At 35.5% G+C, this 26281-nt stretch overlaps 1 protein-coding gene and 1 pseudogene across 4 annotated transcripts in view; one reads left to right on the top strand and one right to left on the bottom strand.

Annotated features, from left to right (window-relative positions):
- MCF2 (MCF.2 cell line derived transforming sequence) overlaps positions 1 to 26281 on the top strand; it is an 83587-nt gene that overhangs the window by 35236 nt on the left and 22070 nt on the right. For 2 of the 4 annotated variants that reach the window (XM_016131164.2, XM_016131165.2), the window contains 12 exons: positions 5626 to 5745; positions 6546 to 6662; positions 8052 to 8201; positions 9715 to 9756; positions 9918 to 10048; positions 10362 to 10476; positions 12854 to 12973; positions 15666 to 15857; positions 16809 to 17000; positions 18181 to 18352; positions 22641 to 22678; positions 25099 to 25187. In XM_016131164.2, the coding sequence (XP_015986650.2) occupies positions 5626 to 5745; positions 6546 to 6662; positions 8052 to 8201; positions 9715 to 9756; positions 9918 to 10048; positions 10362 to 10476; positions 12854 to 12973; positions 15666 to 15857; positions 16809 to 17000; positions 18181 to 18352; positions 22641 to 22678; positions 25099 to 25187 (1478 nt within the window). The remainder of the gene's footprint in view (positions 1 to 5625; positions 5746 to 6545; positions 6663 to 8051; positions 8202 to 9714; positions 9757 to 9917; positions 10049 to 10361; positions 10477 to 12853; positions 12974 to 15665; positions 15858 to 16808; positions 17001 to 18180; positions 18353 to 22640; positions 22679 to 25098; positions 25188 to 26281) is intronic. The other 2 variants (XM_016131166.2, XM_016131167.2) reach the window with 2 other exon arrangements.
- On the bottom strand, positions 88 to 207 carry LOC118607979 (annotated as a pseudogene).

Below are 26281 nucleotides of genomic sequence, written 5' to 3'. Positions count from 1 at the left end.
GTGTTTTGTGTTCATTAAAGGGTTTCCACCTCATTCTGGCTGTTTTAATCAAATCTGCCTAACTTCATGTGCTTACATTTTTTTTAGTGCCTGCAGCACCTGGTCTTCCTAGGTGGTCTCCCATCCAAGTACTAACCAGGCCCAACCCTGCTTAGCTTCCCAGATCTTATGAGAATGGGGCACATTCAGGGTGGTATGGCTATAGATATGTGTTTACATTATTACCCTAATACATGGTAGGCATTCAAGTTTGTTCCCATTGCTTTAGGTTTCATGTTTACACCCTCAAACTTGAACCTGATCTTTGTACCATCTTCGTGATGTTTCCCCCAATTCCTCCTGTTGATCTTTTTGCTATTGATTAGGAGTTTCTCCTGAGTAAGGAAAGCTGAAATGAAAAAAAAAAACATATTATTTTTATCTTTCAGTTAACACCTTGTGTAAGAGTTTTGCTCTGCAGTCTGGTGAATCTGGGTTACAATTCTGCCACTTACAAGCTGGAAGTTCTTAAAAAATAACATCCTTACAAAACCTCAGCCTATTAGTTAGTAGCTCAAAACAACACGAATGTGTTCTGTAAATGTTTTGGAGGTCAGAACTCCGAAATGAGTCTCGCTGGGCTAAAACCAAGGTGTTAGCAGGGCTTTGTTCTTTCTGGAGGGTCTAGGGGATAATTTGTTTCCTTAACTTTCTGGCTTCTAGAGACCACCCACATTCCTTGGCTTATGGCCCTGCATCAGTCTGCCCTGCATCATTCTAACCTCTGCTGCTGTTATCTGTCACATCTCTGAATCTCTTGCCTCCCCCTTTGCCTGTCTGTGAGGATCCTTATGATTACATTTTTCCTGCCCTGTTAATCCTGAGCCATTTCCCCATCTCAAGATCTTTAACTTGATCACATTTCAAAGTCCTTTTTGACTTGTAATTTTACATAGTCATAGTTTCCAGGGATTAGGATATGGATATGGACATCTTTGGGGAGTCATTATTTTACCCACCACACTCAGTTTCTTCAGTTGTGGAATGAGGGAAAAAATACAACCTAATGCATGTAGAGTATTTGGCACAATGTCATAATAATACTCATGATTTTTGTAATAGGCATTTAATAAAAAGTGACATTCCCATTCATTGGCCAGCTATCCAATTTCCTTGCCCTACCTTTAAGACTTTGAAAGGTCCTAAATATATATAGATATATGGTGGAGTTTTGTTGTTGTTGTTGTTGTTAGGAAGAAACTATGAACAGTAGTGATTCTTGTGAGAGTTGCTATAATTAGACAGTATGGCCAGCACTTATTTAAGTTTGAGATAAGTGAATGGGACTAGGACTGAAAAATCAAGTATGTCTGATACATGGGATTTAATGAGCATGAGGTATAAAAACAATATACCTGTATGCTTTAGTTTTCTAAAAAATAAAATCTCTGATATAAATTATTTGCATGCCACCCAATTGTTTAGCAGTTGTATAGCTATCTCCTACAAGTTATTTATTCCTTCAAATGGCTATTAAATTTGAGAGTAGCTACTGGGTTAAAAGAATCCATGTGTTCTGTGAAGGTTTGCGTGATAGCTCTATACAATCCTAAAATTATCCTATAATGAAAAACATTATAAATGTTATTATATAGACAATAAATGAAGTTTGCATCATTGATAGTGCATTTTATCCCAAAATACAACTTTTTGTGGGCTTTTTATCATAAGCAAGTCACTAAATATTTTGAAGGAATTAAGGAAGGAGAATGTGTAATAAAATTATCAGAAAGTTTTACCTAAGAATGATTGGATTAGAATACCGAATCATCTTTAGAAGCATCGTATATAGCTGCCAATGTTTGGGATTCCTACTTTATCAAATAACTACAATAACTGATTTAGAAAACAGCTAACATAAAATCTCTGATTTAGGAGTAGCTGAATACTTCCGAACCCTGCTGAGACTTCCCTATGGAGTCTGTGGACAGTGAGTCTACTACTTTCTCCTTTGTGCTTTGTTCCTTGCTGTGTATAATCCACTGTCCTCAGACCTGGCTGCTGCAACAGCCTTGTTCTCCTAGAAATGGCAGGGTAGAGACCAGGTAGGACCTCACCTCAGGCAGAGAGTTCCCACATGACCTTCTCTGCTTCCATAGTACCCACCACCAGCACCACCATCCCCAATTTGGGAGGTGGGTGAATATTCTAGGCTTTAAGTTGGTCATCTCTAGGGTCTTGCATCTAGAAATTTCCTACTCAGTATTGGAGAATATGCATTAAAAAAAGTCAGAGAGAAAAAGACTATGAGACCACATCAACCTGGAATCCATGAAAGAATAAAAGTAATTTTGCTTTAAGTGTTGGCAAAAGTAGGGTGCTTTCAATTGCATTGAAAAGTGGGGGGAGGAAGTTGGATCAAAGCAGACAAGCATAATAACAGTACTAGTAATTTACCCATGTGCAGGAGAAAAGGCTTAACTCCAAAAATGAATGGGATAGAAATAGAATCAGTGCTCCCAATCTAAAAATAGGTCCAGAATTCTCACAAGTCCCTGTCAGAGTCTCCACTTTAGCAAGCTTTTATCCATACCATATTCTGGTAGTTTTCTAACTAAGCCTGCTTGTCCAAGAATCCAAGGTAAATTACCTTATTAATTATTTTTTTAGAGTTTACAAAGTGCTTTTATATTCATTAATTCTTATAATAACTGGAAAGTGTGTACCATGCAGTGCATAAAATATGCATTATGTACATAATAGAGGATACGATATAGATTATCATTGTGATTTTCTGTCTCTGCTTCTATTTCTCTCTAAAAGGTGGCTTTGAACTTTGAAATAAGCTTTCTCCAGCAGCAGGAGTCATGACTACCAGTAGCTCTGAAACTGCACCCTCAAAGTTTCCTTCCCTCAGTTATAGTTTGAGAAATCTTAGCGCAGGACTTTGGTCCTGCTTGTGTCAGATTTTCATCCCACTACTAATCACTGTGTGTTGGAAGGGCAAGGTCATGAAGAAAGATAACAGTTGGCATTAGGAATATTAAGAATAATAGGCTTTTTTTTAGCTTATTTGGGGTGCTATTTCAGAATATCACAGACTGGGTGGCTTATCGACAGAAATCTATTTCTCAGAGTTCTAGAGGCTAGAAGTACATATTCAGGATGCCAGCAGATTTGGCGTCTGGTGACAGCCCACTTTCTGGTTCATAGAAGGTTGTGTTTTTTTCCGTGTCCTCACATGGCAGAAGGGGTGAAGGATCTCTTTGGGGCCCCTTTTCCACGAGTACTAATCCTATTCATGAGGGTTCCACCCTCCTGTCCTAAGCACCTCCCGAAGGCCTCACCTCCAAATATATCATCACAGTGGGTTTTTTTCAAGATACGAATTTTGGGGGCACAGAAACATTCAGCATATAGCAGAGGGGAAGAAATAATGAAGGGAGAGGGTAGCACAGACATGGCTATCTGGGGCACTTGAGTTGGACAGTCATCCTAATTAGTGCCTATTCATAATCATTGATTTCAGTTCGTGCTCTTTTACCTGTTTATATCACACTCAGTTCCTTTTCTCTCACTCTAGTTCTCATCGTCACTTAATTGTTTATTTTATCACCCTTTCAAATTGAATTTTTTAAATCCCTAGTTTTAAATGTAATTTCCCTAAGAGCTTAGGTCTTATACCTAAATGAAAGTTACTCTTTTAAAAAATAGACTTTATTTTTTTTTAAAGCAGATTTAGGTTCACAGCAAATTGAGCCAAAAGTACAGTTCCTATTACCCCTGCCCCACAATATCTCATTAATTTTTGTTTTATTGTACAGTCTTGTTCGATTACTAATATTACAGTATGCCTGAAATTATATTTGAAATGTTTTTGATATATTTTGCTTTATTATGCTTTAATCTGCTGTTTTGAGGTGACTCCTGACTCTGCATTCGCAGACTAGATGTCTTTCCTTCCTTCCTGTACATATGTTTGCCAAGGGACATCATCTGGAGGTCCTGCTGACCCTTCCAACCCCACATGTCTAGGAATTGGAATCAGTATCATATGCCCCTCCTTAAAACCTGTTTCTCTTGTGTTCCCCACATCAGTGAGGGTTGTACCTACCATTCACCCCGTTACTCAAGTCAGAAATTTGGATATTGATTGTCTTAGATTTTCCTTTCTCATCAGACACAATCATCACCACATCTTGCAGATTGTACCTCCCAAATTGTGCCCTCATCCCTGCTATTGTGTTCCAGGTCAGAAACTCCTCATCCCTGACTTGGATTATTGTACCAGCCTTCTAGCTCAGCTGTCTGCTTTTGCTGTAGTCCAATTCCAGTCCCCAGACCAGAGTGATCCTTCTAAAGTGCACATCTGATTGTGCTGCTCTGCTATTTAAAACCTCTTAGAGTTTTCCCATGCCTACAGGGAAAAACCCAAGGTCTTTCCTGAACTGGCTGGCTCCTGCCCATCTTTCTAGTACCATCTCCCAAGTCTAAATCCCCAGCATCATTTTCCTCTAGCTTTCCTCTTGGAACCTCTTGAAGAACTGGGGTAGTATAGTGATGAAGAGCACTGACTCAGGTGCAAATTAAGGCTTCAGCAGCTGAGTCAAGTTATACTTAAACTCTCTGAACCTCACTTTCTTTATTTGTGAAAATGATAGCCTGACTACTTCACAGGATTATTATCAAGAAGAATTATGATAATGTTGGCAAAATACTTGGCACAGAGTAAGCATTTGATATGTGGTGATATATTATTAATTTTTGGCTATAACAGTCCATCCCTCACTGAATTTGTATGGTTCCCTCTTTGTCTTTTGCACTCTTTTGCGTAGCAATTATTTCTTGACCAGCTACTATGTGCTAGTATTCTAGATGCTGGGGAAACATTGCTGCACCAGAATAACATTCCAATCCAAATAATTCCTCCTTATGCTTTGAGATCTTTCTTGACATTCTTAGGTCTAGGATGCTCTGTGTTACCACTTCCTGTTGTACATTCTAATTCCTTTGTGTTTCACTTATCAATTTATTATGCTGTAGAGCTAATGATTATTAATGGTCTACACTATTAGACTGTCATTTTCTTGCTAGCTGGGTAGAGACTATTTTATTAATTTGTGTACACTGAATGCTAACAGTGCTAAATAATCATTCACTTAAATACATGGAATGGACACAAGATATTCAGTGAATATTGCTCGGATGAAATTTGAGTTCATAACATAGTTTTCTTACATCGTTTACTACAGCTACACAGTATTTTAGCTCCGTTTGGCTTTTAGGGCTATTCTGGGAACCTGCCTCCTAATACTGTTTTACAGGGAATAAATGCAGTTTGAGTGCAAATAACTACTTCAAAATGAAGCTTGAGTGTAAGTCTTTGTAACTTGGGAATTACTTTAGTATGAGAAAATTCTGTACTGTGAGCATTGCAACGATCTTGACCTGATGACCTTACATTATTTTTATTTTTATTTTCATGTTTTTAGATTTTATCAATATCCATTTTTAAAGTTTGTCCTTTTAGTAGCTTTTATGGCTTTAAAATTTGTTTCCTTTCCTTGCGTGTTTTCTGATATATGCTCAGTTGAGTGCCTGGTTTAACATTTTTTTCTTCCTTTCCTGTGTTCTTTCTTCCTACAGGCTTCCTTCCCTGGGAACTTACACTTGGTATTGGTTCTACGTCCAACCAGTTTTCTTCAACGAACTTTCACAGACATTGGATTTCGTTTTAGCCATGAAGATTTTATGCTCAAACTGCCGGTAAGAGTATTTTAAAACATTTTTTGTCCCTTTAATTCTCCTGAAGGCTTTGTAACATGCTGTTGATGTTTTATATGTGCTCACAAAGCATTTAAAAGAAAAAAAAATAGAATTTGTCTTCCAAAAATGTAAATTTGAAATACCTAAGTTTTCTGCTTCTACTGTTAAAGGAATAGATTTCTCGACTTGTAACAAAGCAATTCTTTTTGAAAAAGATATTTGTCACATATGTTATATATGTGTGTGTATATACGTATGTGTACATGTGTGCATAAAATCTGGATTTTTTTTTTTAGGAAATAATGAGTGTGTGTTTTATGTATTTGAACTCCCATGAACTTACATCCTGAGCTAGTTCAGAGTACCATGTTCTTTTAAAAGATATTTTTATATGGATTTAGGGCTAGGAATAGAGTGCTCATAAATTTTGATACTTTTGCAAAGATCAGTCTCTCCTGATAAATTATAAGTACACAAACCCCTTTTATGTTGTGGTAGGCATAACATTCTTTCAGAAGGTCGACTATTAACAGTACAAATTTTTAGATCAAGGAGAATTAGGTGTTTGGATTTCTATGGAGATTAATTTTGCTTTACAGAGAAATGTTTGATAAATGAAAACCGTTATTACCTGAAGAAGGTAGTGTGTGTGTGTTGGGGGGATGTACAGGAAAGAATTGTTAGAACCATTTATAAAAGATAAATTTCTGCTGAATGAATGCTAAAGTCATTTTACAGTTGAAAGGAGGGGGGATGCCACGAAGGGCAGTTAACAGTATCTTTCTTGCTTATTTATATAGGTTGTTATGCTGAGCTCAGTTAGTGATTTGCTGGCATACATTGATGACAAGCAATTAACCCCTGAGTTAGGCGGCACCTTGCAGTACTGCCACAGTGAATGGATCATCTTCAGAAATGTATGTTTCTTTTGCCCTTACCGTAGAAACTATAGTTCATATTAGCCTTTAAATCGAGTTCTAGAATTCTTTTCCTCTTTGGGAAAACTGATTCCTGGGGCTCCTAGGTTTTAAAATCCATATGTAATTCAACATCTTGATTTTCTTCCGTAGGAAATATCTAGAAATGGTGAAGAGTCACTGAGGATGGCAATTGAAGGAGAGACCTAGGGAATAAGGAGATCTTCCTATGTCCATTCCCTCCTGTGGCCATGTAGTAACTTGAAGAAATAAAGGGTTGGGATTCAAATCCTAGCACTGCTGATCTTTAGCTATAGAACCTTGCATAAGTTATATAACCTCTCTGAGTCTCAGTTTTCCCAACTGTAAAATAGGAATAATAATACTTTGTCTCATAGGGATATTGAGAAAATTAAATGAGATAACGAATGTAAGATGTTTGGTCTCTGGCGTATGGCAGACTCCCAAAAGATGCAAGTCGTATTGTTAATCTCATCATCCTAGTGCTGCTCCCGAGGCAGTTAGATTTGTAGCAAAGATTCCTTCTGTTCTAGAAATTTACAATTAGGCAAGCGTCCTGTCACTCACAGGGGTGAGTTTGTAGTGTAAAAATCTCTACCCCAAACCCCAGAGATATGGGAACCATTCTGAAGGAAGTAATTAAATGATATTGAATTAAGTCAGGGCTCTGTTTTCCTTCCTCATGCTTATTCTTCATTCAGCAGGTCTGTTCATTTATATGAAGGTGTGTTGTCAAAATTAGCAGTATCTAGCCCTAAATAACTGATAAAGCTATAAGTAAAAGAGCATATACCTTGAGCTATGTGGTAAACAGAGGGTTTATATGTTGTCCTTCTTTCTCTGAGTAATTGATTTGGGAAACAAACAACAAAACCTTACTTGACATTTTAGGGCAACAGAACCTGAAATGAATTGTTGTCACTAGATGTTCCTTCATCACTCCAGTCCATCACCTCGCTCGGAATGCTAGTATTTGTTCATAAATGATAAATATAAAGTGGCTTCGATGCTCTCATTTGTTTTCATAAGTAAAGTTATTATAACTCTGTGTTTTTCGAGATCATAAAAGAAACTACTTAGTACGTGACATCTTTAAGAATAGTTTTCATCAATATCCAAGAAATAAGTACAGAAATTTAGATAAAAGACATTCAAGAATACTCTTCACCTGATTATAGTTTCTCAGAGGCTTAGATGCAAAGTTAGCGTTGACTGCCAAGCTCAATGCCAAGTTTCCTTAGAAGAGGGGAGTTCATAGTATATGTATTTGCTGTCATACCTAAATAAAAGTAAATATGATTACTGATCCAGGTTTTGACACACTGGCAGAGTTTCTATAGCATTAAAAGAATCACTGACTCTTTGCAGGCTATAGAAAATTTTGCCCTCACAGTGAAAGAAATGGCTCAGATGTTACAGTCCTTTGGAACTGAAGTGGCTGAGACAGAACTACCAGATGATATTCCTTCGATAGAAGAAATTCTTGCAGTTCGTGCTGAAAGGTATCACCTGTTAAAGGTATGTCTGATAGAATGGACAAAAGATTTTCATGGTCTTTTTTTTCTAGAGAGGTGTTCAGTGTGTCCATTTCACACTGATTGGTGGGTAGAAAGATGAAAACTATATTTATACATTATAAAGTACACTATTAAAAATAAGAATACTTTATAAGAGGATATGTTGAAGCTAAGTATCCCGTTTGTAAATGGTGCATTCACTTAAGAAGTTGTTTATTTTTAAATAGAACAGTTGATATAAATGCTCCAGAATAAGAAATCCACAATCACTTTTGTTAGCATGTATTCTTTACTTCATGGAAAGGCCTTCTGATTTGGAAAGTTAGAGTGAATCAAGAGGCACACAGCCATTCTATTTTAACATCCACCACAGGTAAAATGTGAAATGGAGAAGGAGAACTTGAGGAGGAGTTAGGAGGCCTGGTTTCTTGTTCAGGCTCTGCCTTATACTAGCATCGTGACCAAGTCATACATTACTGAATTGACTACTAGCATTCTTTTCCACAAAGTACTGGTTCTTGATGTTTTCTACAATAGACTGACTGTAAGTAGCAAATTGATTTTGCTCTCCTACCCAGTTGCCTGGAGTGTTGGATTGTGAAGGATTCTGAGTCACGATTCAGATAATCACCAAGTAGTTTTAGACTCGCTTTTCCTGAAAAATTTAAGAATGATCTGAGCAAGTGCTTCCCTGTATGACTCAAGTCGTTCCTGTGATAATAGGTTTGCTGTGGGCATTGACAGACACAAGCTCTATGCAGAGGCGACATTTTTAATTAAAAAGAGGAGAGAAAGTGAGAATTTCAATCATAACCTAAAAGCAAAACTATTCAAGGAAAGAAAACTCTGTCTCTCACAAGCTGTGTGATTGGATAATTTGCTTGCCCTCTCTGATTTTTAGCCTTTTTATATGTGCAATGAGGTTGATGATGATAATGGTGATGATGATGATACATGCATACCTTGTAGGGTTGTTCTGAGGATAAGATGAGTAAAATATGTGATCAATGTACAACAGTGTTTGACACATAGTCGGCATTAGCTCTTTAATGTTTATGTTCTTATTCATATTGGTGGTAGTGTCATGGAACCTGTTCCCAGAAAAATGTTTGGATCTCCTGAAGGAAGTCACACATCACTCTTACATGCCTGAAGAATCCATTATCCAAGGTTAAGGCCTTCTGAATAGAAGCATATGCTTCATGATGAATTAATATAAATGTGAAGTATCATAATACTTATGGCAGGAAGAAATGGGTAACAGTTAAGGATTAGTAGGAAAGGCATCTAACTATTTCTGAGTATGCATTTAATAGTATTTGTATGCTTTCTAGTGTGATAGTCTTTATTACGCTACTTCTGCCCTATTGGAGTGCATTAAAAATGTTAGCAGAATAGAATAGAATGAATTAGAACTTTCTACCAGTAAGAGGAGGAGACTACAAGTGGAACATGGGGTACTTCTGCCTGTAAAGATCTTATGGAAATAGTGACTGCAACATCCATCTCAACAGGCAGAGGCTTCTCGGAGATTCTCACAACTTTTGGATTCTGTGGTACGTACTGAGGTATTCCTTGATTTTTCAGTAATGAAAACGAAGGATATTCTTGAACTATTGTTTCTGTTCTGCATACTATAGGTATATGCTTCCTTCTCTTTAGGTCATTCAGATTAGGTTATTAGTAGGTTGATACATCCTATTGTGCCTTTGTACAGAATGATATAACAGCTGTAACCAAAGAAGGAAAGGTTTTGCTAACAAATTTGGAAGTGCCTGACACCGAAGAAGCTATCAGTTCAAGACTTGAACATCATCAAATAAGTGGTGACTGGCAAACTATTAATAAGTGAGTACTTACTTTTTGGTTTAGAGTTTCTTATTTTAGACTGTGGAAAGGGGATTACACATTCGTTTGCTGCAATCTGTTACATGTGAAAGAATTCTTAGACCTCTGGAAATCTGAGAACTCCTTTCTGAGTTGTCTTACAGAAATTAGTTGACTTGTGAAAGAGGTTCCGTGGACACCAGTGGTCTCTATCTACCTGGACCAAGTGTCATGGACCATGACTTTGCCTTTAATTCTTAACGTCCAGACCAGGTTTATGTACATGCTTACAAAACTGTTGTTTTTAAGGACTCTATGACTTTTCTTTGTTCAGATTGTTGACCCAAGTACATGACATGGAAAGTGCTTTTGATGGATTTTGGGAAAAACATCAAATGAAAATGGAGCAGTATCTGCAACTATGGAAGTTTGAGCAGGATTTTCAAGAGGTCAGTTCAAACATTCCTTTATACATTTATTTTCATTATGCCAGAGGTTCTTACTCCTTGATCATCAGAAATAGTCTCACAAGATGTCCATTTACACCCATAGAGAGATGAAGAGGAGGCAAATGTAAGTGAGTCTTGACGTTGAATGAAGAATACTACTAAATGCCAAGACTTCTACTTCTGTGGCTTACTTCCTATGAAAGTGCACTTATGTGCTAACATATATGACAAGGACAAAGTTGCTATCTACCCTGGTGTTTGTTATTCAAATTAATTTTAGATATAAAATGCTTTCAGACTATGAGACAGCATTCCAAGGAAATAATAACTTCTTTCTTGATATTTTTAAAATGCCATATATCTATGTTGCCCATATTTAATATGATCTTAAAAAAACATTTTTTTTCTGATCCAGCAATTTATACCTATGAAAACCCTGATGGATGAAATTAAATCATGTTTGGTTATATATTATTTAAAAGGTTATAAGTATGTTCTAGTTGTATCCTTCTGGAAAATCCATCATATGTGGTCAAGAGACATAAACCTAGTTTCTTCTTTTCTTTGCAGTCCAAGCTCCTCACAGTCTCTTTCATATACATTACTAGGAAATCCAAGGAAAACCCACTTTTTTTTCCTGTTGTCTGTGTGGCCAGCTTGTTTTCTACTCATGAGTAGTTTACTTCCTTGGCGTTTTATTTGTTCTAGCAGAATTAGATTTGGGAGGGGCACTGCATTCTAGACACAGGTCTCAATTACTACTAGCCCTTTCCCTACTGTGATTTAAACAGATTTTAAAATGCCATATGCTCCTCAAAATCCTCTTTAAAGTAAGACTAGGTCAGATTGCTTCTGGTCCTGCCAGATATTTTTGTCTCTCCCTCTTCCCCAGTTGAACACATGTAAAAACACACTTTTCCTGAACATACCTATTATTCCTCTATTTATATGTTAATGTGCATCCATAGTAAATTCTTATCCTGTAGTTATGTTCTATTGGCTCAAGTCATCGCTGCCTCTAATCAGTATTATTATTGTTTGTTTGAACTGTAATCTCACTAATGCAATCTGTATCTCATAGTGACATGCAGACAGAGTCTGTATATAGTTAGGAAGTTAATGTAAAGAAAATTTGTCTAGAAATTTCAAACTTACAGAAATTTTTGAATATTGCCAAACTTGCGATATTCTTGAATATACAGAATAGAAATATTCTGTTGCATAATCACAGTGCAGTTATCAAATTCAGCGCAGTCAACAATAGTGTAATACTTTTGTATTATCTATCATCAGGACTCCAGTTTTATCAGTTGATTCAATACTATCCTTTGTCATTTTCTCTCACCTTGTCCAGTATAGGATCTAGTCTAGTGGGCCACATGTTGCATATCTCTTTAGTTGCCTTTAATCTAGAACATTTCAGTAGCCTTTCTTTTTTCTTTGTCTTTTATAACACAGACATTTTTGAAGAATACAGATTTTTTAAAAATAAAATGTTCATTTTGAGTTCATCTGACATTTTCTCATGATTCAATTAATCTATGACCACCTAGAATACTACATAAGTGATGTGTCCTTCTGAGGGTATCACATGTGGAGGTAAATGAAGTCCACCTGCCTTTCATTGTTGATATGGATTTTGATCACCCAGTCAGGGTGCTATTGAATTTCTCCACTGTGTAGTTACTACCCCCTCCATCCGTATCTAGTAGTAAACATGTGGGGAGAAAATTTAAGGCCATGCAAATACCTTCCTCCTCATCAAAAGATTACCATAGGTTTAGTATCAATTGATGATTCTTGCTTCAATCAGTCTTTATTATGATGATTGTGAAATGCAAATTTTCCATCTCTAATATTCTCTCCCCACTTTCCAGTCCACATAGGCATGCTACCAGATGCAAGGGCCTTCCCTTCTCCCCATTTATTTATGTATCTATTTATTGGGTTCATGGCTTCCTAGTTTTTCAATGATTTATAATTTATTACTGTTAAATATTTTGGTGTACCAAGATCTGGGTGCTAGGTGTACTCATTGTTACCAAAGGGTCTTTGTTTCTAGAACCATTCACCATAAAGCTAGGGAATATATATGCAAGTATATACACATATACATACTTCCATACATGTCCACATTTACATATTCTCACATGTACATTGTGATGTTTTATAAATCAACAGTACACACTGATATTTAGGAGGTTAAAATGTAATAGATGATATCAATTTCTGTGAATAAAATAAAATATTTTCCATATGTATAATATTTCCATATCAATGGTCTTATTTAATAGAATTTTCCATAGAACTTGATTATTAAGGGAAAATGCTTAATAATTTCCATGCTTTTAAGACTATTTTTTATTTCTATTTTTAGCTTGTGAGTGAAGTTGAATTTCTATTAAACCAACAAGCAGAGTTGGCAGATGTCACAGGGAATATATCTCAAATAAAACAAAAATTAAAGAAGTTGGAAAACTTAGATGAAAATTCTCAGGTAAGATTATATTTCATATGTTCATTATATTTATGAAGTATAATAGTTACATTTTGATGGTTTTCAGTAGCATAAACCCTTATGATTAATTTCTCAGCAACAATCTGTATAATTCGTTCAGTAATACTGGTCTATATTATTTTTGTTCTGTTCAACATCCGTCTGGGTGACACTGCGTAAATCACGTAGTTATAACAGGAGGCCTCTGAGATAATGTTGTGAACTGTTTTAGGCCCACCAATAGGAACAAGTTCCTAAATCATTTTGAAGAAGCTAGAAGAAATGTCAAAAATGCTATTTGGTTTCTCCATTGTATGTTTTTGGCTCTTTTGTTGAAAATTATTTTCCCATATATACTGGGGTTTATTTCTGGGCTCTCAATTCTATTCCATTGGTCTGTGTGTTTGTTTTTCTGTCAATACTATGCTGTTTTTATTATTGTCGCTTTGTAGTATAATTTGAAGTCAGGCAAATTGTTCCTCTAACCTCATTCTTTTTTCTCAGGATTGCTTTCACTATTCGGGGTCTTTTGTGAGTCCATACAAATCTGATGGGGTTTTTTTTTTTGTTCTATCTCTTTAAAAAAATTCCATTGGAATTTTGATGGAGATTGCATTAAATCTCTATATTTCTTTGGGTAATATGGCCATTTTTATTATGTTGATTCTTCTAATCCTTGAACACAGAATATCTTTCCATTTCTTTGTGTCTTCTTCAACTTCTTTTAATAATGTCATAGTTTTCAGTGTGTAGGTCCTTCACATACTTCGTTAAGTTTATTCCTAGGTATTTTGTTCTTTTTGTTGCAATTGCAAAAGGAATGCATTTTTCATTTCTTTTTTCTGAAAATTCATTGTTAGTGTATAAGAATGCTATGGATTTTTGCACATTAATTTTGTATCCTGAAACTTTATTGTATTTGCTTATTGTTTCTAGTAGTGTTCCTCATGGAGTCTTTAGGGTTTTCTATATAGAGAATCATGTCATCTGTAAAAGGTGACAATTTGACTTCTTCATTCCCAAATTGGATGCCTTTTATTTCTTTCTTTTGTCTGATTGCTCTAGCTAGGACTTTATGGTAACAGAAGGATATTTAACTTTGAGTGGTGAACACACAATACAATATACATGTGATGTAATATTGAATTGTACACTTGAAACCTATATAATTTTATTAACTAATGTCACCCCAATAAATTTAATTAAAAAAAAGATAAACAAAATATACCACAATTTTTGTTAAAAAATGCTATTTGGTACTTGGAAATGATGGAAACATACAGAAACATCATTCTTTAAAATATTCATCATTTGATATTTGTGTTTGAACCAAATTAATACAGATAAATCTACTTAGTCTTACTAGCTGTGTAACCTTTGATAAATTGATTACATTTTCTAAGCCTCAAAGTCTATATATATATATATATATATATATATATATATATATATATATATATATATTAGGGTTGAAATGACCTACTTTGTGGAGTGATTGTAAAGATTCATTTAGGTATTGTAGGTAAAACAGCACAATACCTGGGATATATGGATATATAGTAAGTAATCAAAAGGGCTAGCTGCCATTATTCTCCTGGTCTTAAAGCTTAGACTCATGGCTTTAATACTTACCAAACTCTAGCTTTGCTTTCCTATCTCGTATGTGAGAACAAGGCCATAGTATTTAAGGTGTATTCTCAGCAAATTTATGGATGAACCACAAGCACCTTAAAACAAAAAAATGAGAAGCAGTGTGGCTACCGGTTCTGGAGTTATTTTTGTAGATTTTGTGATTGTGGGACAATTTACAAATCTCTAAGGTAGAAAGAGAAGGCAAACTGGCTTGGAAACTGGGGGGCTTTGTTTTTTGTTTTTGTTTTTGTTTTGCTTTTATTTGTTTTCATTTGTTTTGTTTTGGAGACATTTTAGTTTTAATTGTGATAAAAATGCATAAGACTTACCACCTTAATCATTTTAAGTCTGCAGTTCAGTAGTGTTATGTATATTCACATTGTCGTGCCACCAATCTCTAGGACTTTTTCATCTTTCAAAATTGAAAACTCTCTTCCCATTAAACACCTCCCTATTTTAACCCTGGTTTTCCTACTAGCTAACTAGGTTAGTCACTTTTTCATTCTGGGCTTCAGTATTTTTATTTATTTTATCTTGACAAACATTTCCTGAGCTCCTACTATATTTCAGTCACTGTACTGAAGTGGGGTCAGCAGTTGATAGAGTGGAGCAAGGCTTCTAAGATCCTTTTTCACATGGAAACCTTGTGACGTTCACATCAGGCCTGTAAAATGGTCAGGTAGATGACAACTCTAACGAGATTTGCAAGGCTGAGATATGTGAAATCCATTAGCTTTCTTTGGCTGTTGTATACTTCATTTGATATATGCAGTTCTAAATCTGTACATATCAAGAGAAGCAAATCTCATCCCCATTCTGGGCAGCTGGTTATTTTCTGTTTCTGTTACAGAAATGGGTGAGCTTCTGATGACATCAACTGTTCTAGCTAATTACCATAACTGTAAGCCTTTTTTGCAGCCTGTAGAAGTATGACATCAAATCATATTTTTGACAGTATATCTCCCTTGCTCAACCAATTTGCTTCTTAGTTACTTTATTTTTACCCCTGTATTCGGACAGAGATCATGCAGTTATTGTTTTACTTCTTTCTCCAAATCAGGATCTGTTAGCGAAGGCCCGGTTTGTGATTTTACATGGACACAGACTTGCAGCAAATCATCATTATGCACTTGATTTGATCTGTCAGAAGTGCAACGAGCTACGTTACCTTTCTGATATTTTGGTTAATGAGATCAAAACCAAACGGATACAGCTCACCAGGATCTTCAAAATGCATAAACTCCTACAGCAGGTAATAGCATGGGAACTGATGCATTTCTGAAAAAAGATGATAAATATTTTTTTCTTGGGTCCTTCTCAGAAGTTATAGGGTCAGGGTCTGGTATAGCTTTGGATTTAAATTTGTAAGAAGTCTGAGTTTGATTATGCTTATTTAATCAGTATTTCTTCTGCAGAATTCATGGCAGGTCAGTATTGTAAGAATTTTGGCCTCTGTTCTGAATATTGAGATCATGGTTGTGATGGCTTCCTTTCTGTTTTGGGTAGATTTCTGAAGCCTCTACTCAGGTGATATTAGGCAGTCAGAACATTTTTTAAAGCCCTGGGGGCATTTAGCTAAAGCCTAAAATTCCTTCCACATTTCATAGTTACAGCAATACGAAATTAAACAGTGACTGGAAAATATTCCTCCACAGCTTGTGGATCTGACTCCTTTCATGATTAAGCAATGGAGAGAAGATCTGGTCTTGGCAGTGGAATGTAGAATAGGGGTACCACTTATAGGCGTTATACCTGAATGTGAACATTTTAACCCGCACATCTTCTCTGGCAAGGAAACTTTTATCTTTGTCCTCGTCAATCATTACGCAATTATAGTACACTTTATATTTTACTAGGAGTTTCATATTTCAGCTATTGATTTGGGGAAAATAGCATGCAACTCAAGTGTTAGTGTTGAGAGAATGGTCAGACTCCTGCTGCAGAATGAATTCCTTATTATGAAATAAATGTTGCGCTTCCCGGCCTTGGCTCTGCATCAGAAATACCTGTGGAGCTTACGGCCCTGAGCTACTGAGTCAGAATTTCCGGGTGTACAACCCAGATATCTTTCTTTTTTAATAGCAACAAAAACAACTCTGATTGACAGAAACCAGGGCTGATAAATACTGTCTTAAGAAACAGACGTGTTTCTTCTTCACTCACTCATGGGGTATTTTGTGTGTGTGCGTGATTTGTTCACCAGGCTCTTCAGTGCTGTGATGAAGGAGAATGTCTTCTAGCTAATCAGGAAATAGATAAGTTTCAGTCTAAAGAAGATGCTCAGAAAGCCCTCCGAGATATCGAACATTTTCTTGAAATGACTCTGCCTTTTATAAATTATGATCCTGAAACCCTACAGTATGAATTTGATATAATTTTATCTCCTGAACTCAAGGTAAGAGGTTTATATTTTTTTCAAGTAAACAAAATTTTTAAAACTATAATTACACTAGTGTTGATAAGAGTTTTACTACTTCACAGCTAACTATATATCAAATTGTAATTGCACAGTTCTCTTAAGGATTAGATGTGATATCAGTGCTACTATTGAGCATCAAAAAATCCAAAGGCTTATGCTTGCTGTATAATGAAGAGTAATTTCCTTTTGAGCTCTGACTCTGTTATTTTTAAGCTCTTTTCACATATTTGGAGCTCTCGCATATATTTTTTCATGAATCCTTGGAGAAAGGTCCAAAGCTGTCCTAGGAGAATATTGGGCAACAGAACCCTATGCCAAACGTATTTTCTTTACACTGCAGTGACCTCCAACAGATGGTCTGTGGGCACAGATCTGGCTTTTCTATTCAGTTTGAGAAGGGAGGTTTGAAGAAAGGATCTGAGTCTTCTTGGGGAAGGGGGAGCAGGTGGAAGCTGTTTTTCACAAGAGTGCAGAGCTATAGGTTAGTTCAATATCACCTCATTGGAAATGTCATGAAGCACTCTCTTCACATTGTAGATAAATACATTTATGATGCTATTTGCTGCTAAAATATCTAATAGTCTAATTGAAGTTCGGAGGAGTATCTAAATCCATGCTTAGCTGAAGATCGTAAGGGATGCCCCAGAAAGTCAGAAATATGACCATGGCAATAACCAAGTCTCATTCTCTGGAAACAACTAAGCTTAGCTAACCACCTCAAATCATCTCAGAGGAGCTGAACGGGATATTATTCATCAGTGACTCTTTTTAAAACATGGAGAACTCAAGAATGTTCTTCAGGCTAAAATATAACAAATTATGATGACAGCACTTAACTTGGTGGCTCTCTCACGCTAAATTTGCCTTCTTTTCCAGCCATTATCCCTTGCAGCCTTTAAAGGGTAAATCACTTTATGCAGTGACCTATTTTATGACCGCTTGTTAAATTTCTTCTTTAAATTGTTTTGTTTGATATCTCATGGTTTTATAACCATATGAAGTTAGTACATTAATCTGTTTTCAATTTATTTCCTAAGTTTCTTCTAGTTATATTTTAAACTCTAAATTATTTTTTGACTGAATCTAAGAAATATAATAGGATTTGTAATGACCCCGTTTCAGAAAATATTTCATAGAGTTCTTATGCAACCTGTAGATTCAAATGCAGACTGTACAATTCAAGCTTGAAAACATTCGAAGTATATTTGAGAACCAACAAGCTGGTTTCAAGAAACTAAAAGATAAGCATGTGAGGCCAATCCAGTTCGTGGTACCTGCTTCCAACAGTATGGTCAGATCTCAAACACCATTTTTTTCTCCTAACCCTGGTAAAGTATTTTACATTCACCTTTTCTATCTCTTATTTTCCTGTGCTTATTTACTTTATTACTCTTGATGTAAAAACTGAATTTGTTTTTCAATCCTGATAAATTGGAATTTTATTTAAGCAACTTTGGTCGTGTTTGTGTTGCACAAGGCAGGAATCATGGTTGACATTATCGTACAATAGCACCAGTGTGATATTGGACAGTGCAGGATGATACAGGTCTGTATCAAATAGTCCAGCCTTGTCATGACTGTGAAAAGCATCAAACTCATGCTTTTCTGCAGCTGATGGAAGAAGATGTGAAACTGGAACACACATGATAAAAATATGCCTGCGTGCACTTGTGCATATTTTCTTCTTATCTCTGTAAACTGTGACTTGATTCTTATAAGCTTCCAGTGAGTGAATAGCTTAGATAATAGAACAGATTGTATTTTCTAAATAGGTGCAAGTAAACAGCACAATTTTTCTGGTAATTAACTGTCGGAGTCCATTTGCTCATTTTAATCTTTGTAAACTTGTTTTAACCATGTAATATACATTTCTGTGGTCTATGGGATAAAATAATTATCCTCACTATGATGTTGAACTACTCTGGAAATAAGATGACTCCATTGCTCCAAAGTTTCCCTTGAGTTGCCTCTGGAGCCTCGTAGGGAAGAGTGATTTGACCTTTGGGGCCTTAAGTTAGTTGAATGGGTGAGCATGGAACTAAATTCAGTCTCTCTGATCTGAGAGAATCAGACAATCCATTAATATATGGGAACTACTTTGAAATTCAGAGAAGGGTTGAACCAGGCATGATGAATATAAAAATTCAGCTCAGGCTCAGCACGTGTCACATTAAAAACAGGTGAGGAAAGCAGGTAACTAGGCTAAGATGATCAAACTTATATAGTTAATAGTTATTAAATATAAAAATATACTCATAATTAAAACTATGAACAATTCCATAAATAGTGTTGACTAAGATGATACCAAGAAAAAGAGTAAAAACAAAAAAGAAACCAGTAACGGGCTAAAAACCAACAGCTAGGAGAATAAAAATAGAACGGGTTGATTTTCCTAAGACCTCAGGTTCCAGGTTTCTGGCTTCAGTTATTTACTGGCTGTGGGTAGTTTACTTAACCTCTTTTAGCCTCAGTTTCTTTGTCTGTAAAATAGGGACATTAACACCCACTGACTTCAAAGGGTTCTTGTGAAGATGAAATGAAAAAAAATTGTAGTTCTCAATTAACTAGACTATTCTTTCCTTCTAAGGCTTCTTGCTCTCTATAGTCCTTTAAAATCTGAGCTCCTTCAAAGGGGTTGAAGAACATAGTTCTGAAGAAACCATCCAAGAACCATGCACTGCCTTAGTCACTAAAAGTACATTTATTTTGTGTTATTTCATTTTTTTCTTTCCGATTTTCTTATTTAATGGTGTTACGATTTCTTTCTGCAGTGGGAGCTGGATACTCTTTCTTTCAAGCATGTAAACTTTTTTTCACAAGGTATCCATCTTTACTACTTTTCATCAGTACATTTCTCTGAGTTTGTGTACATGTGAAAAACCTGTTTGGCAGCTAAAACCAGCAGCATTAATTCTTGCATTCTGTCTACAGTTAACTTTCTCTCTTTTTCAAAATAACCATCCATTATTGTCTCGGTAGTAAACTGAGCCTTGGAAAATGACTATATAAAAATTAGATTATGCTCTTCATCAAATGACCTCTCATGAAAAGAAAATAAGAAAAACAATTGACGATTTTAAAATAAATCAAGCTTTCTTTCATTTTAGAGATGCTTGTGTCATCCACAATAAAACTGTTTGTTGGGAGTAGTGTGGATTTGCTGCAATTTAGGACTGCCTAATGTATTTATGAGGAAGAAGGAAGCTTACTGAATAAATGATATGGGTGGATAAATGATGTTATTCATTATTCATCATGCTTTATAAATTAAATCAAAGCATTACTTATGCCACAAACTTTGTTAATTTTTACTTAATTGCTCTGTGAGTAATTGGAATTATTACAAGCAGTTCTAAATAATTCTTCGAGATGTTTAATTGTTAAGCAGATATATAAGATTTGGTCACATCTAAGTGTGTTAATTTTTCATAAAATAAATCAAATTTTTTGTGTTCTGTGTTTTTGTTTATTTGCGTTAATTTACATCAAATAGAATCCTGTACCTAGCATAGTTTCTGCTGGCACCTAGCAGGATGTAATAAATATTTGTTGAATTAATATTTGCTATAGAGGTAAGTCATGGAAGAACGTTGTCAGTGAGGATTAAAATGTGGTTTGAACTCCTAAATCTGTAAATCTAGTCTAGATCACTCTCCTGATCTTCAAACCTGCGTTTGCACTCTGCTGCCTCAAATTTTCTATTGGTACCTCAGACTCAGCGTACCCCAAACTGATTGCATCTCTCCTGCAAACCTGCTCTTTCTATGTTCCTCGTCTCAGTGAATAGCTCTGTGCTTCCCGGGCGCTTAGCTCCCACCTCTTACTCATGTCCCACCTCTAATCAGTCAAAAAAATCCACTTCTTTCTATCCCCAGTGCTATCCCTCACTGCCACTTTCCTAATCCAAGCTAATATCATCTGTTGCCTTGACAACTGCAGCCTCTTTGTCTCCCCACTTTTCTTTCTCAAATGCCCCTAGTTGTCCTGCCTTTTGGACTTTACACATATTGTTCTCTCTCTGGAGCACTATTCCCTCCCCTCTCCCTTTTCCCTGTGCTAGCTTTTACTCTTCCATCAGATTTCCCATCCCTAGGCCACTTTTTGCCTCTCTACCCCTGCACTCAGTTTTGTTGGATGTTCAAGCTATGTGATAACAAGTGCCCCTTCGTTTCTTCTCAGTTCTAGTGTAATTCCCTGCTTTGTGTTTCTCTTACTAGACTTTGAGCCCTGTAAGGGTAGTGACTGTGTGCAATTCATGTTTGTATCTCTAGCAGTAAACACGGAGTTTAGCATATAGTATAGGTATTCAATAATTTTATATACATATTTATATTGTTAAAAGAATGAATTCATCTGCCTTGCTTTTCAGAAAAAGATGCATTCCTCACAAGTTGCGTATGTTCCATTTTCATCTCTTAATGTATTTGCAAAGAATTCATTAATACTGCTAATTAGTGAAGCTTCCTAAGTTACCTTTATAAATAAATTCAGAGCTCTGTGTATCAGGTGTCTTTAAAGCGGTGACATCACTGTTAATTGAGAAATCAATTTTATATGGTAATTGCCAATAGTCTAATTTATATTTATATGTATGATTATGTAAATATAAAATTTATATATAAAATGTTTTTAAATGAAAGTGAAGTATAAAATTTAGAGAACATAAAAGCGTAGCCTTCCCTGAATGTGCCTTGCAATGGCTCCTGCCAAGGAGGAAAAGACAAAAATTATGTTCCCTTCATGGAGCAGAGAGATCCACACAGCCTGTGTGGGTGGCAGCCTTTTCAGCAGCCCTGAGAATTAGGAACTTAAATGACCTAGTCTTTGACTGGACCATGCCCTGGGCTTTGTAGGAACATCTGGACTCTTTGCTTAACAATATAGGGGCTCAGCCTCTGTCAACAGAAGAAAAAGATTAAACAGAAAGAAAAAGAGAGATTAAACAGGAAGAACAGAAAGATTAAAGCTTGGAATTTTGATGAAGTTGTTTTTTGTTTTGTTTCGTTTTGTTTTAGCATTTTAACATGCTTTAGAAATGTTTTATATAGTGGTTAGAAACACGTATCTGACAGTAGATGATTCGGATTTGAATACCGCCTGTGCTTCTTGGACAAGATATTAACCTTACTTACTTATCTATAAAATGGGGTTAGAAGTAATACTTATCTCTTAGGGTTGATTTGAGGATTAAAAAAGAAAATGCATGTGTAGAGCTTAAAATTGTGCCCAGCATGTAGTAAGTGCCAAATCAATGCTATAATTGTTAAATTATTTTTTTAAAACTCTTTTTAACCTCGTTACTCAGTGAGCTACTATCTGACTAAATGCTTATGCAAATAAATTATGAGCACTAACACCTAGCTACATACTTGCTCGGCAATGAAGCAAATGTTTGGTGAGTGAGAGAATGGGTGAATACATAGCAAAATCATACTCAGAAAGTAAAAATCATATAGCTAAGCCTAACCATTCAACTGTTTCTGCATAACGTGATTTAAAAATACTAATATGAACACATTAGAATATTACTATCTATTTAATAAACGTGAATGTATTTTTATTTAAAGTGTTGATTTTAATTTGGTTTGAAATTCTTCTTTTATATTTCTCTTCCAGTGAAGAAGACCTGGAGACAAAGTCAGAGCAGCGTAAAAGTAAATATCATTAATTATTTCAAAGTTGGCTTTATTGCTGTAGTTGCAGAATCAGTATGGGGGCTTAAACCATATTTTAAATTCACTCAACCAGTATTATGTGTTTGAAAGCCTATTTAATCTAAAAGAAAAAGCTGCTGCTGCATTGTGTCTAATTGCAGCACTGGCATATACCCAGATGTATGAGCAGTTTCTCAAGTCTTGGCTCAAGTTCCGAATAATTTCTATAGAATATCTCATATAAGTTCCAGCTTCTCTTCCCTCCTCCCCACCTCAATAAAACTAAATAAATGTTGCATCTTTTTTAAAAAAGAAGATTTCTTTCATAAGTGATTCCAGTCCTACAAGTATAAAGCATGGACAAAGGACAGGTTCTAATGGATCATACTCTGGGCTCAAAAAAAGGCATCTGTTTGTTTCTTGATGGATACACAATTCCTTCTCGATTATCCATGATATTCTGGTATCTGCAGACAGTAGCCTCATCATAACCATAGTACCCTACATTTCCTTTGCGTATTTTTGATGTTAAATAGGGACGAGAACATATCTCCAAGAGATAGTTTGTCATAGTGATACTGATTGTAGAGCCAGACTTGCCTGGCTTTTAATTTCAGCTCCATCACTTGCTGGCTGTATAATGTTGGGTAAGTACTGTGGAACTCAGTTTCCTTATCTATAAAATGGGGACAATAATAGAACACCCTCATCATGGTGTTAGCGTAAAGGTAAAATAATCTGATATCTGTAAAGTCCTTTGAAAAATGTGTGGCATGTCATAGTTCTAAGTGTTTTATGCAATTGTTAGCAGGCCAGTGCTGACATGCCATGCCCAATTGTGTTGTACAGCCACAATTTCTGGTTTCAAGAGGGAAACAGCTGAATACTATATAGTCTTATGTCTTAAGGTTCTAGTTTCAATTCGTGAGTACCTTATCATTCTGCTATGTGTATTTATTTATTCATTTAAATATCACCAGGAAAAAAATAGGCGGCTGTGGCTCTGTACATTTTCTTGGTGAGATTTATAGCAGGTGAACCCAGTTTCAAAATGTTCACATTCTTCCAATTCAAGTCAAATTGCCCAATCTTTAGGTATTTAAAAGTATAAATATATGTTTCAAAAGTTTCCAAACTTGTATTTTAGAAACATGTTAGAAATAAGTGGTGCATACCTATCTGATAAGTAGAGTATGCAGTATTTCCATTCTTAATTATAGTCTTGAAATGATGATAACAGTTGGTACACTGAGCAGATATAAATCAAAGCATACTCTTAAAGAGGGAGCATGAAAAAGGCGGCAGACCATAAGCTTGACTCTGTCTCATCACTTACTAGATCAGTGACCTTGGCCCTGTTGCGAACTAAACCTCTCTTAGCTTCAGTTTTCCCATCTGTAAAATGGGGATAAGTACACCATAGCTTGCTAAATTGACATGAGGATTTGGTATAATGATGTATGTTAAGCATCTAGGACTGTGCCTACACAATATATAGAAAGTAGTCAATAAATTTTTGTTTCTTTCCTCACGTATAAGTGGGTCGTATTCTGTGGAAATGTATTTTAGCTGATAGATGCCGAACTTCATTTCGGCTTCTAGTTGTTACTAAGTAATGCTACATTTACTTGGAGTTCAAGCTTTTTACTCAGCTCAGCTGTCCCATACAGCCAGGATCCCTAGAATATGTTTCTGATGCTTCTGAAGAGCAAATAACCTCATTTTGTGATAAATCTCATTCAGTTGACTCAGTAAGGCAGATCAAGTTCTGTACAGTCTGCAAAATAAGGCAGCAGTTTAGGATCAGGGACGTTACTTATAGCAACAACTGACATGTGGCAGAGAGCAGAGACAGGTGAACAGGTTACAACCATTTCAAAAAAACAGTTCTGCACATCTCATTAGCCCTGGGGTATATGATTCGATTTGATCATAACACTCATGTTCATGATTGATGCCACCAAGTCATTAGCAAAAGAGTCAGTGATGTTCTGTAAACTTGGTTAAAGAATTCAGGGGTACACATAATATTTCCTAGAAAGATTTCTATCAGAAATTCCTAAGATTAAAAAAAAGTAATTAGATTTAAAAAGCCATTTTGGTTCTTCATGTAATGAACTTTATCTGGACAGTCAACTTTTTTGACTTTATCTCGTTTTCGCAAAGTGCCAAATAAATGAAACAGTGCTTAATACATAAAATAAATTCTAACTAGTATGTTAAATTTGTCCTCTTAGGCAAATCGTATCATTTTTTTTACTAGTACATACCAAAGTTATTTCTGACAAAATAATCATAGTGTTGTTTTAAAATTTACCTGCACAGTTAGGACCTAGAGAAAACTTAATTTAACCTAGATTTCCTTGAAAAAGAACTATACCTACATAGATGCTAATTTAACTTATATTTTCATATTTCAGATTGAAGCAGTACATGAATGTCGGGAGATGAGAAGTTCTGCTCAATCCTCCAGTCTGAACAATGACAATAGCTTGGATATTTTAAAGAAGTAACTTTTATTTATTAACAGACACTTATATACACACCTACCAGTAGGAGTCATTGGTTCAATGCTGAGGGCGAACATGCTTAGGATTTTGAGTTCATAGAATGGGGTTCCTACTGGGTGTGATGAAAAGAACACTAGATGAGGTGCCAGAAGTCTTGGATTTAGGTCTGCCCAACCTATGCTCTTTTTATGCAACTTGAAAATAACTAGATCTTTTCAGAATTTCAGTCTTCTCCTTTGTAAAAGAGGCCAGAGTGAATGGGACAGTGTTCCAAAAACTACATCGGATTGTATAAATATGCAATGTCATTTTATAGATGTTAGCAATTATCACTGTTCTGTTCAATTTTATATTATGTTAATATTCCAGACCTAAGAATATTCACTTTTTAAATTCTATATTGCAGAGTTGTAAGTAGCCAGTATTTTAGAGCAAGTTGTATGTAGACATATGTATATATCCATATCTATATATAGACATATATTTTTTTCAAAGATTGCTTAAAAAGGTAAAAATAAAAAAGAGGCCAAGGTGTAGAAATTAAATTAAAAGGGTTACTTATACTGGGTAGTGAGGAAATGCATTTTAAATACGATGTTAATTGGAAATCACATTGAGAGGAAAATATATCTTATTTTGAAGAGACAGTAAACAAAATTACCACAGAGACTTAAGAATAATGTACATTTGGGGAAACCAGTATAATAAATCTACTTTGCGTCTTGGAAAGTGTCAGAACATTACTGGGAAAAGGAAAAAATTGTGCCTAAAATGCTAATATTTCTTTTTGAGGGAGAGGGAGAAAAAGAGAGAACTATTGCTCAGAAACTGTGCTGCCCTCCAAAAAAAATATTTCCCAGATTTTTAAGAATAGAATTTGTAAGTTTTTAGTAAGTTGATTCTTAAGCTTCATGAGTTAGAAATATTTTTTTTTCATCTAAAAATAACTTCTGAGCCCCACTCTCCTTTCTTTTAAATATATTTTAGATTCTTAGGGGTGGCACTTATTCTGGAAATCATGGAATTAATTTTATATTTTGATGATAAAACCAAAACCATTGGTAGTTCTTGTGCATTAACAATTTTTACTTTA

This window comes from Rousettus aegyptiacus, unplaced genomic scaffold, assembly GCF_014176215.1.
Source record: "Rousettus aegyptiacus isolate mRouAeg1 unplaced genomic scaffold, mRouAeg1.p scaffold_m13_p_9, whole genome shotgun sequence".
Taxonomy (NCBI): domain Eukaryota; kingdom Metazoa; phylum Chordata; class Mammalia; order Chiroptera; family Pteropodidae; genus Rousettus; species Rousettus aegyptiacus.
The sequence above is the reverse complement of the archived record's forward strand: the minus strand, read 5'-3'. Positions and strand labels throughout refer to the sequence as shown.